General features: G+C 37.9%; 1 protein-coding gene across 3 annotated transcripts in view; it reads right to left on the bottom strand.

Annotated features, from left to right (window-relative positions):
• Nucleotides 1-1029: 1029 nt before the first annotated feature.
• Nucleotides 1030-19574, bottom strand: part of ATAD2B (ATPase family AAA domain containing 2B) — a 160539-nt gene continuing 141994 nt past the window's right edge. For all 3 annotated transcript variants that reach the window (XM_035000670.1, XM_035000669.1, XM_035000668.1), the window contains exons 23-28: nucleotides 18974-19096; nucleotides 16038-16175; nucleotides 10950-11633; nucleotides 7641-7768; nucleotides 7188-7316; nucleotides 1030-4476 (exon numbers count right to left, since the gene is read on the bottom strand). In XM_035000670.1, the coding sequence (XP_034856561.1) occupies nucleotides 4435-4476; nucleotides 7188-7316; nucleotides 7641-7768; nucleotides 10950-11633; nucleotides 16038-16175; nucleotides 18974-19096 (1244 nt within the window). In that variant the 3' untranslated portion in view covers nucleotides 1030-4434. The remainder of the gene's footprint in view (nucleotides 4477-7187; nucleotides 7317-7640; nucleotides 7769-10949; nucleotides 11634-16037; nucleotides 16176-18973; nucleotides 19097-19574) is intronic.

Here is a 19574-nt window from a genome sequence, read left to right on the forward strand (position 1 = left end):
AGACTTCTAAAAACTTGAGACTCAAATGTGGGGTGCCTGGGTGGCTCACTGGGTTAAGCATCTGCCTTTGACTCAGGTCATGATCTCAAGGTCCTGGGATCAAGCCCTGCATCGGGCTCCCTGCTCAGTGGAGTGTCTGCTTCTCCCTCTGCCCCCCACCCCGTTTGTGTTCTCTCTCTCTCTCTGTCTCAAATAAATAAATTCTTAAAAAAAAAAAAAAGACTCAAATGCTCTTATAAATTACTTAAATAAACATTTGGCTAAAATGTTTAAAACTCTGTTTTCCAGGTTTATTACTACCAGTCTTTTGATATACAATTTAAAGTAAAAATTAACACAATATGCAAAACCAATAAAAAAAATCTTACTCAAATTCAACCAGTTCCTTTTTACTGTGATTAAAAAAAAAAAAATTAAAAACTTCTATTGAGTAGGATTAGTATACTATCTCAGGACATGAAAAGGTATCTCATGGTAGACAACAGAAACATGGGCAATCTAAAGCCAAGAACATTCTACTCCCATGAAGCAACAAGCCCCTCAAAATTCTGGTATGAAATCTTTCTCCATATTTAAACTCTATGTACTATTCAAAGTATGCTCATAACTACCTGATCAAAGAAAAGTTAACCAAACTACCTGACCGTCTACTGTAGCGGTCTTCCAAATAGAAAAACAAATTTCAGAAGTAATCTATTTGCTTCTATAGAACACATTTTAGACAATCTTCAACTGAAATTAAAACCACACTTCAACAGAAAAACTTTTAGCTAAAAAATACTGAGGGCTACTAAAATCTAAAAGAACACTATAATGAGATTTTGGTGGGTGCTTAATAAACATCAACATGCCAACCAGAGGAGTTAAGAGGGCAGAGCAGTAGGGGGACCCTATGCTGGCCTCGTCCCTCGAACACAGCTAAATAAGTAAACATCAACATGCCCGAACCGCACGGCAGATGAGTTCAGCTACAACAGTATGCTGCATTTGCAGCCAACAGCAATCATCATCAGGCTAAAGAAAGACAGGTTTTTCTTGTCATCTTTATTCAAGTATTTCACAGCAGTTATATTACAAATTACAGTAAATGTTCAAAATTCCAGAATTCAAAAATTAAATAATTTACTTCAAACTAATGTAAAATGAAGTCAAATGCAAAACATCAATTTAACACAATTCTAAATTAAACTATAAACCCAAAACAGACCATAGCTGATGAAGTCTACTTAATCTACAAAGTAGACATACATGACTGAAACCAAAAAGGACTCCCAAAATCTAAATAACTGAATGTACAAAATACAAAGATGCAGGTACAAGTCCAAATTCAAGCTTACAATATGATTACAAATTATAATTATAGTAACAATGGCATTCAGCTACGGGACCTGACACTGAAGATACCTACTGAATAGCACCATAGCTGAACCAACTTAATCAAAAAATGGGAAGATATTACCACCCCACTCCCTAAAAATAAAATCCAGTAAACCTACAAATACATTGGCATATGAGAAAAATCAAGTCATGAAAGGACATAAAACAAAAAAAATTAATCACAGGTGAGATTCAAGCTCAAAAACACAATTAACTCCACAGCCATCAGTTTCAACCCTAGTGCGGTTCCATTATCTTCAAAAAGCTCCCATGGTCCCCACAGCTGAGCATTAACTATTGTTGGGCTGTGCTGTGATACATATTTTACTCATCGGAGAGCAAAGTTTTACACAGGAGCTATCATTTATAATGCTCACAATAGGAAATAAGAACAGAGGTCAATTTGTACATATTTTTGCCAATGCTATACAGCAAAAATTAAGAACTTACAGAAAGGTAAACAAAATTGAGTCCACTTGGATAATTTCACAAACTGCTTTAAACTATAGAACCACCAGATATCTGTAAAGTAAGCAAAACTGGTATGTGGTTTGGGGGGGGCGGGAAAGGGGAGCGAAGAAGTTGATACAATTTCAGCTAATTGTGCTCCCCTTGGCATTAGATTGGCTTTCTCTTTAAGACCTAAACTGTTCAAAGTGGCAGTTCCTATCATACTGAGGTTGCCTCCTATTTCTCCATCTATATCAAGGTTAAAATAAAAAACTTGATCTTTTGGAAGCATTTTAATGCTGAACATAAATAAATTTCCCTTGTCAAACCCACTGATGGCTCAAATCTTAATTAACTTGTACAAATTTAGTGACCTACTAAGAACATGTGCGTTTTTTTTCCTTTCACAAGTGCTGCTGTTACTTGAACAGAATGCTTTTGAATTAGAGTAACTGGAATAAATATTTAAAAAAAAATAGTGCAGCAAGAACCTGAGACTTGCAAAAAACCCTTTTAGCAGAAACTTGCTACAAAAAATCTGCTACATCTTATTTCATCAAATCTTTAAATTCTGTAACAATTTCCATCAAAATACAAAATGCTAATGTATTAGACAGTAAAATAGTTTGAACTGGTATGATGGTAATAAATACTAAAGAAAGCATGAAAATCCTCCCAATAATCAAATTAGAGGTTTCAAATAACCTCCCCTTTAAAATGGTTCATCGTTAATCGCACTTGCCCACCTTAAAAATACAGTGTGTCTACATGGGTAGCATCTTGAATTATATGACTGAGTATTACGAAAACTTCATAGACTAGGTATAAAGAAAAAAGTGGCATTTTAAAAAAATTAAGCTATAATTAGAAGGCGCAAAATGTTAATGTAAATGCAAAGAAGCACTTAAGATTACTGCAGTAGCCTACGGCTAAAGTGTGCGCTCTGCGCGGGCATTGGGCACACTACAAACAGCCAGAGACAAGGAGACAAGTACCTTAGCTTCAGCATGTAAACGGTGGCAAAGTGATTACAGGACCCTGTAAACACTACTGGTAACTAAAATACAAAAAGCTGAGGTAGCTCAGTATCTCTGCAGTAGTCCAAGACCATTTGCTCTAATTAAAACCCAAACTACATGTGTTGCATATATTGGAAAGACACACCTGCAGCTAACGGCTATAATGAATGAAGGTATCAAGCCAACTTGTCAAAATTTTCTACTTTTTTTGTTTAAAAATCATCTGATAAAAAAATGTCACTGCACTCCCTTTGCCTCTTTGCAACTGCCTAGACTGTGTCTCCAAATTTGTAGAAAGTTTTTGTAAAACTAGTAACCCATAATTAATTTTAGGTAAGTACAATTCACAGAAATCACTCAACAAGATCCAAAATGGGTTCCAATCAAAATGAATAGTTGTGAAGGTAAGCTTACGGTAAGGGATTTAAACATTAATACTGTTATTCAAGGACCATACCAAAGCTCACCTGCAACTATGCAGAAAGAAAATGAATTTTATGGAGCTTCTGACAATTCCTCTTTTCTGTCCATTGGCAAGTCCTGGCTTTAAAACAAAACAGTAACAATTCACTATACATGAAATCATTCTTCTCTGGGAACTCAAACATTAATAACATAATATTATAAATTGCCACTGAGAGAGGAAAAGAATGTCCCCATCTATCTAATTTCTGGTCATCATTGTCAGCAATACTGTAAAGTGTGTAAGTTTTTTGGTGGACTGTGTATTATTTGTTGTTGTTGTTTTATTATGTGTTTCTTAAACAGAAACAGACCATACAGGAAAACTTACCATTTTAGTATATCGTGTGGCTTAATGACTGTCTTGATTGAGTTCTGAAAACAAGATAGGCATTTTATACCAAACACTGGTTGCCTCTTAATGACACAGAGTACCAAAACTTATTTTCAAGGTTCTGACCAAACAGACATTCTAATTCATTTGCTACAAACAAGCCCATTCTTTTGTTTAGCCTTATCTTTCTCAAATGAATTAAAAGGCACATTAAAGGCAGTTCTAAAGAGCCTAATCTAATTTCATCCAGTTTCTTCAGTTTCCCACCAGAATATACCATAGCCAACTCTAAAACAGGTTTCAGTCCATTACCCAGAGGAAAAAATAAAAACAAATATGCTTAAAGGAGTAGAAAGGAGAAAAACAAAACAAAACACAAACAAAACAGGTTGCCCACTGTTTAAACAATTCAACACAGTTAGAACTGCCCCATCCAGTTTCCTCGTGTTTGCTGGTCTGCTCCCTAAGAGAGAAGTCTCCAAAAGAGAGTGCACGAAAAGAGGAGCAGAAGTGAGAGCAGTTTCTGTAGCACCAAAATCTCCAATCTGTGGGGTTGTATTTTTTATTTGTGGAAAATACAACGTGTTTCTGAAGTTCTGTTTGGTTCTTGTAGGCTGGTTGGTTTCAGGTACCTGAGACAATAGCACCAAATTCAACAGAGAGAAAGAATGAGTGAGAGAGCACTTTACACCAAGGCTCTGCACATAATTGGTGCAATTTGAAATTGAATGGCTCAGAAGACTGCTCTGTCAGGAGCAGATTGGAGAGGATAAACCACTCATCTTGAAAAGTTCATAGGAATGTCTCAAACATATGAACTGTTCTTTCCATCTCCTACAAGGGGAAAAAAAAGTGCATGTTATCTATTAAAGAAAAGACAAAAGTATTATGGGAAAATTCACTTAATTAACTTTTTAGAGAAAGAATTTTAGATACAGGTTAAGCTTTAAGTATTTTCTGATTATAATACTATAGCTACTCCATAAGACTATCCGCCCTAGACACTTCCAAATGCCTCCTATTTGATATTTAGGCTATTGAAGATGATGCTAGTAACATTCAGTGAGTACTTAATATGCCTGATATTGTACTAAGAAATTTATATATATAAATAATTTGTCAGCTAATAAACAACAAAGTCAGAATTTGAGTACAGGTAGCCTCATTCCAGAGCCTGAGCCCTTCCTTTACTCATATTCTCTCAAAGCAAAATGAACGTCTTCAGTATAGTAAAACTTGTACCAAAAGTAGAAGGCACTGTTCCCATAGCTATTCACTCTTATCAGAGCTGAAAACAAAAAGGAGGGATGGGGAGAAAAAAGCCAGAAAGAGTCGCTGCCATCATCACAAGAAATGCCACTCACTGATGACTCTGCTATAGATCCCTTCCCTCCCTAAAAAAGGCCCCTAGATTACAGGGTTCCAAGTCCCCTACTGAAAAATGTTTCACTGCTAAAGAGTATTCAATCCATTCAAGTTAATCAAACGGCAACCCATGTGAATAAACAAGTTTTGGAATTTAAAAATAAAGAACTCTACCCTACACATTTCATTCAGATGGCCAAGTGTCCAAAACATCTAAGACATTTGGTTTTCCTTTCCCCCTTTAAACACCTGAAATTATATGCTACATCTCTATACAATAGGCCAGATTATCGTCTGATCAGTAAGTTCTCATATTAGATCAATGAAAATCACTCTTGCTAAATGTTTCGTATTATTACTGAATAAGGAAAAAAGTCAGATTATAAAACAGAATACAGAATATGATCCCAATTTTTAATATGTATTCACATACTCATACACATGTTATGCTCATCTAGACATTTTTTCTAAAGACTTTATTTGAGAGAGAGACATAGCGAAAGACAAGAGCACGAGCAGGGGAGAGAGGGAGAAGCAGGCTCCCCGCCGAGCAAGGAGCCCGACGCAGGTCTTGATTCCAGGACCCTGGTATCATGACCTGAGCCGAAGGCAGACTCTTAACCGACTGAGCCACCCAGACGCCCCATCATCTAGACATTTTAAAAGATAGAAGATATCCCATAAGATTAACACTGACTAGTTTCCTCTAGATGGTGGGATGTGGATGATGTTTTTATTTTCTCATTTGTGCTTTCTTATTATTTCTATATACTGTATAATGACAGTGTAGATTCATAAAAATGTAACTCATAAAAATGTGATTAGAAAATAACTTTTAAATGCTCTCTCCCTTTGATTCAAGTCCAGTATTATTGAACATGGAAAAACAATTACATCCTCTACATATAAATCTTTAATATACTAGAAATGCTCCTTGAGAGCAGGTACTTTGTTCTCATTCATTTTTTGCAGCCCAAACATCTAGCACAGTATCTGGAACTATAGGCATTCAATAAGTATTTAATAATCAGACCACTAGATAAACTAACTGGCAAATGAACAGGGAGTCTAAGTCACTTAGCCATTTAGTGGGTCTATGTTTGCTCAGATGACCTCAAAAAGCGGAAGTGTGGCTTAATGATGTAAATTATATGAACAGGTATAAGTTCATATTTATAAGGAAGAACTCACTACGGCCCAGAGTTGTCTAGAAAGGGAACAGTTCGGGCACCTGGGTGGCTCAATTGTTAAGCGTCTGCCTTTGGCTCAGATCATGATCCCAGAGTCCTGGGATCGAGCCCCGCATCGGGCTCCCTGCTCAAGCGGGAAGCCTGCTTCTCCCTCTCCCACTCCCCCTGCTGTGTTCCCTCTCTAACAAATAAATAAATAAAATCTTAAAAAAAAAAAAAATAGAAAAGGAACAGTTAGGTCACCTGGGTGGCTCAGTCAGTTAAGCGTCCAACTCTTGGTTTCGGCTCAAGTCATGATCTCAGGGTTGTGAGATCAAACCCTTTGTCGGGCTCTGTGCTAGCCTCGGAGTCTACTTGAGATTCTCTCCCTCCCCCTCTCCCTCTGCCCCTCCACCCACTCACACACTCACTCACTCTCTCTCTCAAATAAATAAGATCTTTAAAAAAAGAAAGGGAACGGTGCACCTCTAAAGTGTCTAAGCAAAAGCACAACCACTCCTTCATGTGGCCATCTCATAAGATTAGATCTGATGAATAAGATGACTTTTAAGTTCTCTTCTAATCATTAATGGGGTGGCAAACAGGTCTCACTGCCCAGGCCCACTCCTTTAATCAGCAGTGGCTGCCTAGGTGGCAGTGGTAAGGACTGTGAGGCCATCCCCACATAGGCCCAAGTGATATGCTCAGTGATCTGTCAGTAATAAGCAAGGGACAAGAGAATTGTGACACGCTATTCTAGGTATTTGCCAACCCAAAAACCACAAAATTCTGTTTTGATAAACAAAGAATCTCAGATTACCTCTGTCCTGAGATAAAATGATACAGAAAGGATTTATTCTTCAAACTATAACTCTTAATGAGTCTTCTAATCTTAAATCTTCAAAACATTCTTCAGTTACTTGGTGAAAGATACAGACTAAAAAAAAATGTTTTCCTCTTTTTTTCTTTGGAACAAGTTAAAGCACATATTTGTTTATTCTAAGCACTTACCTCTACAAGTTGTGATTTGTCATAATCTTTACGATGACGATAGATGCACTGACTAAGAAGAGAATATAATCTCTCAAGTTGATCAACTGCCAGATTGTTGCTTTTATCTACCAACAAATCAAGCAATTTCTAAGAAAAATCAGAAGAGAATAAAATGAAGTTTGCTTTCATTTTCACACTGAAACAGTTATATTCAAATGGCTAAGCAATAGACACCATCGGCTATGGTGTAACAATGACACATTTAGAAGATCCTAAGGCTTAGTTTATTACCCAGACCATTCTCTAAGCCCCTCAAAACACACAAGACTCTTTTTTTACTAGAAGCCCTAAAGCACATATATTCCTAGGTTAAAGTAAGAGATTATCATAACGACTTTTATTCAACTGCCTGCAAACATACTCAAATCTCTTTCCATTCATGTAAGACTGACTGGGAATAGCGAAGCTTACCTTCAATCTCTCGTGATCAACTATAAGGGGTGGCAAAGGCTCAGAGGGCTCTTCTGGAACCAGTTCCAGGCTTGTTGTTTTTGCCTGCTCTAAAATTAACTTACGGTATTTCTTTACTTTAGAAGCACCTACAATTGAAAAAAAAAAATGCACTGCAGCAAGTAAAAGTTAAGAAAAATCAAGCTTAAACAACTATAAATTCTTCTACCCACCACAAAAACTTTTTGGAATAAGCGTATATTCTTTAAATGATAATTTTTTTTAAGTAAGTACCCAAATTGAAGGAAATTAAACCATAACTATGAAAGCCAAGTTATGCCAGAAAATCATCAATAAACACGTCCACTTAAAGGAAGAGAAAAGCAATCATCACCTCTAAGCACTAACCTATAAACAGTCTTCACTTTCTTTATGATAGCCATCATTTTAAAATTTAGAGGCTTCAGAATTGGAAGAGGGGAAGCAACCTAGAAAAGCAGATACTCACACCAAGTGAGGCCAACCTGTCTATATATTTCCCTTGCAAGTAAAAAAAATATATATATTCCTCAAAATTAACTGAAATTTATTTTTCTCTTTTACACTGCCCAGATTTCTATTAGAAATTAATCTGGTTTCTAACATTTTTTTTTTCCTTAAAAATATAAGCCCATTTAGGGGCGCCTGGGTGGCTCAGTCGTTAAGCATCTGCCTTCGGCTCAGGTCATGATCCCAGGGTCCTAGGATCGAGCCCCGCATCGGGCTCCTTGCTCCGCCAGAAGCCTGCTTCTCCCTCTCCCACCCCCCCTGCTTATGTTCCCTCTCTTGCTGTGTCTCTCTCTGTCAAATAAATAAAAAATCTTAAAAAAAAAAAAAAAAAGAATATTAAGCCCATTTAAAGTGTAATAGGGCTAGTGATCTTTCCTACCTCAGAGTGAATTACTATAATCTAATTATTTTCTTCTCAACATCATACTGAGACCAGCTACACTGGAAAAAAAAAACAAACAGAAATTTTGAGGCGGCTGAGCATAATTTGACAGCACCAGGCATTCTAAGGGATAGACAGGGCAGATAGGCCATAAGTCCTATGATGCCCTAGGTAGGCATACTCTAAGAAGAAGCCAAGGGAGAAGGAACACAAAGACAAACTCAAACTGTTTGAACTTTATTATTTTTAAAGATTTTATTTGTCAGAGAGAGAGAGCATGTGCACAAGCAGGGGGAGCGGCAGGGCAGAGGAAGAGGCAGGGTGCCTGATGTGAGACTCAATCCCAGGACCTTGAGATCATGACCTGAGCTGAAGGCAGATGCTTAATCAACTGAGCCACCTAGGCACCCCTGTTTCAGAACTTTATAGAGGACCTGTCCCATGTCACAAACACTAAGGAGAACCTTCCTCCTCCCTCCTGCGTTAGTTCTCTTATTCCCATGTCTTTAAACAATTTTCTCCAATCAATGCTTGCTATACAGATAAATAGTAAAAGAACCAAAATATTGCTTTGGGAAACATATACCTCCATGTAGCAGAAATTTTATATTTCAGATAGCCTCTAGAATGAAAGCCTTTATTTACAGTTCAATTAATATATGCTAAGAGTTTTGTTGAGACTTTACGGATGCTCATTACCAAATCCACGGACATCCAGGAGCCTGAGAACTTGAACTAGATAGGTAACACTGCCCTGACAGTTACAAGTGAAAACTTCAGATAAAGCTTTTATACTACAAGTATCTTTAAAGTTTTTAGATAACCAATTGAACATAATATTAATTTAAACCTTTTCTGCAAGCATACTAAAATCTCATAGTGAAAGAACATTACTCACCTCATACCCAAAGCGCCTTATCAGGAAGATCTCTTCCTTTCTCCCCACTCTGTCCCAGTCATTACTTAACCCTAGCTTTAACACATGTTTAAAATTCTGTCTGTATGATAAATATAAATAAATACCAGAATAAATACTGCCCTTAAAACTACCTTCTATTATTAAATATTGAGGAGAAAGAAAAATTCTCAACAGATAGCATTTAAGAACATGGGGCACCTAGGTGGCTCAGTCCGTTAAGCATCTGCCTTCGGCTCAGGTCATGATCCCAGGGTTCTGGCATCAGGTTCCCTGTTCAGTGGGGAGCCTGCTTCTCCCTCTCCCGTTCCCCCTGCTTGTGCGTTCTCTCTCTCTTTGCCAAATAAATAAAATCTTTTTTAAAAAGACCAGTACACACACATCTCTCTTTATCCATTAAGAGAATTCTAAGACTGAATAATATCTTCCTACTTTCTAATTCTGCTAGAGGGTTCAAAAACTGTCAGCAAAAAACCTTCCCACATAGCCCGAATCCCAGGCTAAAGCAATATATACTCCACACCATTGAGAGAACATAACAGAATTTCAAAATAGCTTAGTTATAAGAATACCTGTTCAGGATGAAAATGTATATTCAAAGGGTAGATCTCTAACTCACCCCATCCCACTATGGGCTAAAGAATGATAAACAAAGCAGGGCTAGAAACTCTCAGGCCCCCTATTCGGCTGCTGCTTAAAAGAATCACACAGCCATAGGAAGGTGGGAGCTAGCAGAGTGCTCGGAGTCCGCAAGAACAAGGTAAATCTGACAGCACAGGTTCTACTGCTTCCTATACCACTGGCTTTACAAAGCAATGGAGCCTGTTAGACTCAACATCCCTTAGATTCAACTAACAGTGAATGCCTGGAATGAATATATCTCAGTATGTGCCAGGTACGAGAACAGGCAATTAATATACATGACTTATTTAATCCCCACAGTGACACCACTCTGAAGTTTAATTTACAAAATAGAAAAACAAGGTTGAAGAGCATAAGTTACCAGCTCAAAGTCACATGATTATAATGAACAGGATTATAATGAACCATTCCATTGTTAAATTGAATTTAACGTGAGTGTACATAAGCGTAGGATACCACACTGCTCTAGTATCCAAGTCTTCTCAGCCCAGCCTACCCCACCCCAATCATTCTTACTAGAATTCCATCTTCTTAACACCTGTGGGTTTACTCAACCTTTAACCATAAATCCATTAGGATAGGGATAATAATCAGGTGGGAGGCAAAAGAGTAAGCAGCCAGGAAAGTAATGCATTCTAGTCCATAACCCTCCAAAACTTCCACCAAAAATTTACTAGGCATGTGTATGTACACTTTCCTAGGGAAAAAGATGAAAACTTTAACAGATTCTCAGAAGGGTATAACTGCTTATCAACTAGTGCTACTGGGGACCAAACAAAATATGCCATTAGTTAACTCTGGAATTTAAAATTTCAGATTTTTAAAAAAATATTCGCTCTACCTTCTTTATCCAGTTCTGCATCTTTAACCTCCACTTCAGGGCTGGGTTCTAACTTCTCATTACTGCTACACTCCAGGGCCTCTAGTTTCTCAGGATCATCTCCATGATGTTCATTTGAAGTTTCTGGTTTTTCTTTTGACTGGTCCTCCGGGACAATCTTTTGTTCAGAACTACCTTTGTCTCCACTACCACAGAAAGAAACTACTTCAGCTTTGCCATTCTGACACTCCAGAACTGGTATTCCTTCAAAACTGTCAGTGGAGGCCTCACCATTTAGACAGCTTCCTTTAAGGAAAGGCTCTTTCCTAGATGTCTGTTCTGGGTTGAGAGAACCGCTGCTGTTGACAAGCAGAGACTCATTGGAACTTTCCTCTTCAGTGGATGCAAAGTTCTCCTTTGTGCCCGCTCCACTGTTAAGCCTCTGCCCCTGGTCCATGTCCATGATGTCACACGATGATTCGTCATTGGTCATAGAGAGGTCTCCAGTCTCTTCGCCATTTTCTTCATGGCAGTCAGTGCTTACCTCAAACTCTCCATTCTCTAGCAACTTCCTGTCCTCTGTATGGTTCTCGTAGTCTGCAAATTTAGTGTCCTCTTCATCTTTTTTTAAATTATTGACTTTCCTTTTCTTAATAATTCCTTTACCCCACTGTGATCGCCGCCTTGATTTTCTCCGAACTCGAACTATTTTAGAGAGAAGGAAAACAGGTATATAGAACTTGGAGTGCAACACTTGTTTTACAAATGTTCACTATATCAAGACCCAAAAGAAAGTACATCCATACCAGTGTAACACCCAAGAACGACTTAGCTCTTGACATCCATGCTGACTAACCCTCACAACCTACCAGTAGAATGAATATGAAGTCAGAAACAAACTCTGAAGAATGACATTTTTTAAAAAGTTGAGTATGAGTTTACCCAGCATTAATTTTTTTCTACTATCCTACATTCTACTTTACAGCTGTTCCTAATTCCTAACATCCAGGGGCCAAGCATATAATACATACATTTAGAGAATGACCAACCACATTACCAGGCTACCTATAAAATGGGGGGCCACAGACCCAGATTTCCACCAGGAAAATGAGTGCTTTGCCAGCAAAATCACCCCAAAGCTCCTAAACCATGAAAGAAAATGAACACACGATCCAGTATATCAGACAGAACAGTTACAGGTGTCCCACAAAGAACTATCCAGAGTGCTTGGGTGGCTCAGTCGTTAAGCATCTGCCCTTGGCTCAGGTCATGATCCCAGGGTCCTGGGATCGCGCCCCGCATCGGGCTCCCTGCTCAGCGGGAGGCCTGCTTCTCCCTCTCCCACTCCCCCTGCTTGTGTTCCCTCTCTCACTGTGTCTCTCTCTGTCAAATAAATAAAATCTTAAAAAAAAAAAAAAACTATCCACTGCCTCTCCTTCCAAAAGAAGGAATCACCCACAGAAAGTACGGTAGTGGACAGAAACCCTATGAAGTTTATAGAGACAATCTGGTTAGACAACTGTTAGCCTCCTCTACTATAAATGGTTCACCAAGCAGGATCAATTGGTTACATAGTTGTTACTTGAAAATATGTAAAAAAAAAAAAAAAAAAGCGGGGGGGGTGCCTGGGTGGCTCAGTCGGTTAAGCATCTGACTCTTGATTTCGGCTCAGGTTATGATCTCAGGGTCCTGAGATCGAGCCCCATGTCGGGCTCTATGCTCAGCATGGGGTCTGCTTGTCCCTCTCCCTCTGCTCTTCCCTCCACTCTCCCTCAAATAAATAAACAAAATATTAAAAAAGGAAGGAAGGAAGAAGGAAAGAAGGAAGGAAGGAAGAAGGAAGGGAGGGAGGGAGGGAGGAAGGAAGGAAGGAAAGAAAGAGAAAAGGAAGGAAAAGAAAGAAAACGTGGAAAAAGTTAAGCCCTCTGCTATCAAGGCAGCAACATTAACAAACGTTGAAAATAAGTATTTTGTCAGTAACGTAAAAAGGAAGACCTACAGAAGTTGTAAAGACTATATTCATCTCTAGATGCCAGAAACCATCATGAGTTTTATGAGTAATCCCAGACAATGGGCCCAGGAATCTTTAATTCCCCGTATATGTGTTTACAAACTTTTCATCCTTTCAACTTTAATCCTTACTGAGTTCTCTGTAAAGACACCAAAGTATTCACAGGAAATGGACAAATGCTGTTATATTACTTTTCTTTCTTATCTAATAATAAATCTACTAAAGGTTTCTGAAATCATTTCCCAAATTCAAATTATTTTGTCACTTGGTTCAAAATATATTTTGCCTTCAAAACCATATCATTCTAATCATCTCTCCATTCCTTTTTCCCCTACTAATTTCTATTTTCACAATTTACACTTACAGGGTAATTGGAGAAGAAATTTCTGTTATTAGTTTACTGTTAAAAGCTGTACATAAGCTAAAGTGATGGGCATTTTTAAGTACTCTATTAACTATATGAAAAACTAGGGCCACCTGGGTGGCTCAGTCGGTTAAGTGTCTGCCTTCAGCTCAGGTCATGATCCCAGGGTCCTGGGATCAAGCCCCGCATCAGGCGCCCTGCTCAGCAGGAGGCCTGCTTCTCCCTCTCCCACTCTCCCTGCTTGTGTTCCCTCTCTCGCTGTCTCTGTCAAAAAATAAAATCTTGAAACAAAAAAAAAAACTGTATGAAAAACTAATCCAGTCCACATTAAAAGTGAAAAAAAATTCAGCCTGCTCTTTCTCTAAAAGGTGGAGCTACTAGGTTTTTACTGACAAGTCACTCCAGACATTCTGACCTCGCTTATTCTCCAGCCATGCAACCAAAGCACAAACAGTTCCCCTCTTCTTCCCTCACTAAGCCATCTAACTCTAGAGCAAGAAGCAGCTAAACTCTGTTCAGTCAAGAGCCAGCTCAATTATTTGATCTGTAGGCACTAAGCAAAGGCTTAGAAGGCCTACTGAAGCAAGTTTATTTCTAACACTTTCATCCCAGCTAAGAACAAAGAAAATATTCTCATTTGGGAGAAGGTCAAACTAGAGATATTTTTCTCCTCCTTATGTAATTATTTCTAATGGTGAGTATGATTTTTGGTAAAATAAGAGAAATTAATCATATAAGCTCCAGAAGAATGGGGATTTTTGTTTTAAGCACTGCTGTTATCTCTACGGCACCTGGCATGTGGTAGTAGTATCCATTTATGGAACTAATCTTTCACATACTACTTCCTTTTACAGGGGCACTTTGTGTGAAAAACCAATATGGGGGCACAATCTTTTTTTTTTTTTTTTAATTTTTTTTTTTTAAGATTTTATTTATTTGCGAGAGAGACAATGAGAGACAGAGAGCATGAGAGGGAGGAGGGTCAGAGGGAGAAGCAGACTCCCCGCTGAGCAGGGAGCCTGATGTGGGACTCGATCCCGGGACTCCAGGATCATGACCTGAGCCGAAGGCAGTCGTCTAACCAACTGAGCCACCCAGGCGCCCATGGGGGCACAATCTTTAGAGTCAATTTTTATAGCCTCTCTGAGAAGCCTGTTTCCAAAACTAAGACATTAGGAAAGCAACTCTCTCTTAGGGATATTTAGATTTATAATTCAAGTAAATTAATGTGAAACAGACAAATGATGAGTCACATATGCCATCTACTGGTAAGAGAAAACAAAACTCACATTTGTAGATTAAAATAACATTTAAAAGAACTTAAAATGCTTAAAGGCAATTTTCAATGGGTTTTAGTAAATATCTGTATCAGGTGCAGAGAATATACAGGATTTTTTTTTTTTTTTAAGATTTTATTTATCTATTTGACAGAGAGAGACACAGCGAGAGAGGGAACACAAGCAGGGGGAGTGGGAGAGGGAGAAGCAGGCTCCCCGCAGAGCAGGGACCCCGATGCGGGACTCGATCCCAGGACCATGACCTGAGCTGAAGGCAGTCGCTTAACCAACTGAGCCACCCAGGCGCCCTATACAGGATTTCAAGGTTTAAATTAGAGTGCTACATTATATAATCCAGGTCATGATCCAAGATACAACTACACCAAATAGCTTTAATCAATTTCATGGAACCAAATGTGCCACTAAGTCCTTCAAATTTTCTCACATATGGATATGCCAAATATTACAAAGAGAAGAGCTAAAAAAAAAAAAAAAAAGAGTCTGATTAATTCATTCAAATTCAACGCCACTGGTGAAAGAACATATTATGGCCAGGTTTACTGACAGTTTCAACAGTATGACCACCTTTATACCAGAACAGCATATATCTTCCAAGGGTGGCTATCTTCAGCGAAACATATGGACTGTATTAAGAAAATGCTGTGTTCATTAACATTTGTCTTTCAGAAATCTTCTAAATTAGCATGAATGAGGACAAGTGAAGAAAACCTAGAACAACGAATTTTCCCTTTCTAAAAACATCTCACTTAAACAAAACTAGATTAAAAAGGCTGTACAGATTCTTCAAACTGAGCACAAGATATTCTCTCAGAAAAATCAAAGTCCTATTGCCACATTGGCCACTCTCTTAAGTCAAAGTTGCTCCTTTCCACATAAAGAGAACAGCCTATGTATTATACAGCAAGGAATTAGGATTGGAGGCAGGGGTAGATGAAAAGTGTTGGCTCTACATCTCTATCCAAAAACCAAAGTTTAGGGCGCCTGGGTGGCTCAGTCAGTTAAGCGGCTGCCTTCAGCTCAGGTCATGATCCCAGGGTCCTGGGATCAAGTCCCACATCGGGCTCCCTGCTCAGCAGAGAGCCCGCTTCTCCCTCTCCCTCTGCCTGCCTCTCTGCCTACTTGTATTCTCTATCTCTCTGTCAAATAAATAAATAAAATCTTAAAAAAAAAAAACCAAAGTTTAAAACTAAAAATATTCAAGCCTAGTTCAATGAATAGCAGCAAGTAGTGAATGTAGATAGAAAAGAGCAAATATGATTAGCGAAGTATACTTCTGATTCCACATCCTACTGCACAAGCTCTTCACCTCTGAACAGAGAGAAGATGAGACGACCTGTGGGAACACAGCAGCACCTGGTCTGTGCCCCCAACTCCTAACAAATCTGCATACTTCCCAGCCATTCCCACTACTGGATAACATGGTCTCAAACACTCACATGCACATTTATTTGCAGAGTTGTGCCAGACATCCAATGGATTTCTTTGTTTGTGCCGAAATGCCTCTTCAACTCTAGTTTCGGTCTTCCGAGCTCCAGTGCCATGAGGATTTATTTGTTCTGCTGTTACCAATAAGCCTGCAGGCAGAAGATAAGCAACACCTATTTAAATATTCCCAGCTACATAAACCAACACGGTAAAAAAAAAAAGTCTGAAATACAGAACTAAGTTTTAGTCATTAATTACACCTGGACAGTTTGTAATTCAGATGAAAACTGTATCTTTTGTTTTAAGATGGGAAAGAAACTGATATAAAATCATAAAAAATAAAAAAATAAATAACCCAGCAAGGAACCTTACGTTTACTCGGTTTAATTTGCAAAGTCACATATTCTTATGACTGTAAGACAATGAAAATATTTTGTCTAAAAGTTATTATTTCTGCCATCTTAGAATTTATAAGTGTTTGTTGGGTCATTAAACCCCATTCACATGAACTGTTTTCGTCTGGTATTAGCTGCCTGTCACACCACACTGCAGTAAGTTTGGTTTTCCTACATTGATCTTCCTAAGAGTAACCACTCCATCTCAATTTCCTTCACTAGACTTGTTTCTTCTATGTAGTTGTTAAATATTGATGTTTCTCAGGGTTGTCTCTGGAATCCCTTTTCTTCTCACTCTGATCTATACCTTCTACCATAAAGTATCATTCAAGCCTTCAGCTTCTATCACCATTACATAATAATTCCCAAATCCATGTTTAGCCCAAGCATCTCTTAAGCTTCTGACCCACATATCCAACTGCCTATTTGGTATCTCCAACTGGGTATCGTAAAGATGGGTCAAATTAAAGCTAACTAGTTTATCTTTCCCCACCAAAAAACCTGTTCATCCCTATCTCTACAGGATATTCCCTCCCTATCTCTACTGGTAGGATTAGCATCTACTAAGTCATTAAATCAGTAATATGGGCAGCCAATTTTGACTCTTCCTTTCCTTCACAATGGCCTCCAACCCTGCCCCAATTTACAATGATTCTGTATCTATTCCCACTTCATATTAATTAAAACTCTGCACAACTCCCAACAGCATTTTCCCCCAAAAGCTTTAATGAGGTACAACTTACATAACAAAAAAATCACTCATTTTAAGCATACAATTAAATGATTTTTAGTGAAGTTACAGAGCTATGCAATCACCACAGCAGCCCAATTTTAGGTAACTAACCCAGGCCACCACGAATCTACTTTTTGTCTCCATAGATTTGTCTTTTGTGAATGTTTCATATAAATGGAATCACACAACAGGTGGTCTTTTGTGACTAAATTCTTTCACTCAGGATAGTGTTCTTGAAGTTCATCTATGTTGTACCATGTATCAGTAATTTGTTCCTTTTTATGGCTGAGCATATGCCATTGTATGATATACCATTTTGCTTACACATTCACCAGTTGATGGACATTTGCATTGTTTCCAGTTTTTAGTTGTTATGAACAGTCTTTTATACGGGCATATGTTTTCATTTCTCTTGGGCTGTTTCCAGGAGTAGAATCACGGGTCATATGGTAAATGTTATGCTTAATTTTTTAGAAACTGCCAAACTGTTTTCCAAACTGGCTCCGACAGTTTTTTGACTGGTCTCTCATCCTCCTATCCTGACACATTGAGACCTTGCTATTTCCTGCTGCCAAAGCAATTTACCAATTCGTTCCACAGCTTAAAATATTTCAATGACCTCATATTGACTATGGCAATGGTTCTCAAACTTTAGTGTACAAAAAAACACACTTGAATAGTTTGTTAAAGTGAAGATTTCTCAGCCTTACTACTCTCAAAGAATCTAATTCACTCAGTCTAATAAGCTGGGTATTAGGCACACACACTTTGAAAAACACTGACCTACAGGATAAAGTCTTAAGCTCCTTAGCATTGGCATTGATCAGTTCAAATATTTATAGGACAGAGTTCTAGGGCCTGCAGTAGAGCTATGAATAAGCCATTCACAACACTTACATTCCAAATAAGGAAGGGAGGCCCCCCCAAAAAAAGACAAAATGCCATGCTATGGTGACCAGAGCCTATATTAGATTAGGTGACCAGGGAGGACCTAAGGAAATCGAAAAAAAGCTTCTTGATTTCAATGTCCTGGACTCAGCTCACCTCTTGAGCTCTATTTCCCACCATTCCGTACAGCTTCGGAAATACCAGTTTGTCGTTCTTCAAATATACCATTTTATTTCATATCTCTGTGCCTTTACACATGCTATTATCTGCTGTGCTTACAAATACCTCTTCCTCCTCTGTCACTGCCTCCCTTCTTCTGTTCCACTAGAGACAACACTCCTATATTCATTCCCTAAACTCTAGGCAAAATGCTGGGATCCCTACAAGGAGGTCTCTCCTCTGTGCCTTAAACATGTTTCAACCAACTCATACACTTCAACTGTACTTGATTTGTTTTACAATTCTCTCTGTCTCTTACTAAGTCAGTTCTTCAAGGACAGGCTTATACACTCAATGAACAAACCACATTTGCTAATTCTATTAATTTTATATTTATAAAACTACACATAAATGTCAATAGGGAAAACAAAAACAGTATTCCTAAAAACTTTTAAAAAGTAAATCCTCTACAGATATGAAAGCTTATAAACCCTTTAAGAATCAATATTTAACAGATACACTCCTGCAAAAAAAAAAAAATTTCACTGAAAAGAACTTTCTGTAATTTGTATTGCTGCACTTACTAAAACTCACAGAAAGTAAAATTTTAAAACATCTTTGAGAATTTACATGACACATTAGTATCAAAAATATATAAAGTCTGTGCCTCAAAGTAGATTATTTTCATAATGCCAGCAACCCTGAAGAAATGTCATTTAGTAACACTCAGTGATTCTTGGTCTTCAGGAGCAAATTCATTTCTATAACTTACCTCTTTTTATTCTTGCTTCCTTAATTTCTTCACAGAGTTTATTAAATTCTGGATCCAATTCCGCTGCGATGATGGCATGTGCAGTGTCCTTCAGGGTACAAGCCCTGTGCCTAATTATTTTATCTGTTAAAAAAGTTGGAAATAAGTGTTTTTTTAAAAAGTTGGTATACTTTACTATATAGATAAATGAAATAACATTAACAAAGGGCATCTTAAAAAGAGAAAGAAAAGAATACAAACATTTAAATAAAATTGTAAAAAGCATTTCCAGGTGAGAAACAAGCTCATTTAAATGATGAGTAAAAAATAAATATAATAAGCCACTTAGTCATCTTGATAATACTCTGAGACCTGTATTTTTTAGAACTTCAAAGTACAGGTGACCCTTGCACAACACATGGGGTTAGGGGTGCCAATTCCCCACACAGTCAAAAACCCATATTTGACTGCCCCCCAAAATTTACTAGTAATAGCCTAATGCTGACCAGAAGTCTTACAGATAACATAAATAGTCCATTAACACATATTTTGTATGTTAAATGTATCATATAATGTATTCTTACAATACAGGTTGAGAAATGAAAATGTTAAGAAAATCATA

Source organism: Mirounga leonina, unplaced genomic scaffold (assembly GCF_011800145.1).
Source record: "Mirounga leonina isolate KUSES-001 unplaced genomic scaffold, KU_Mleo_1.0 Mir_125, whole genome shotgun sequence".
In the NCBI taxonomy this organism is placed as follows: domain Eukaryota; kingdom Metazoa; phylum Chordata; class Mammalia; order Carnivora; family Phocidae; genus Mirounga; species Mirounga leonina.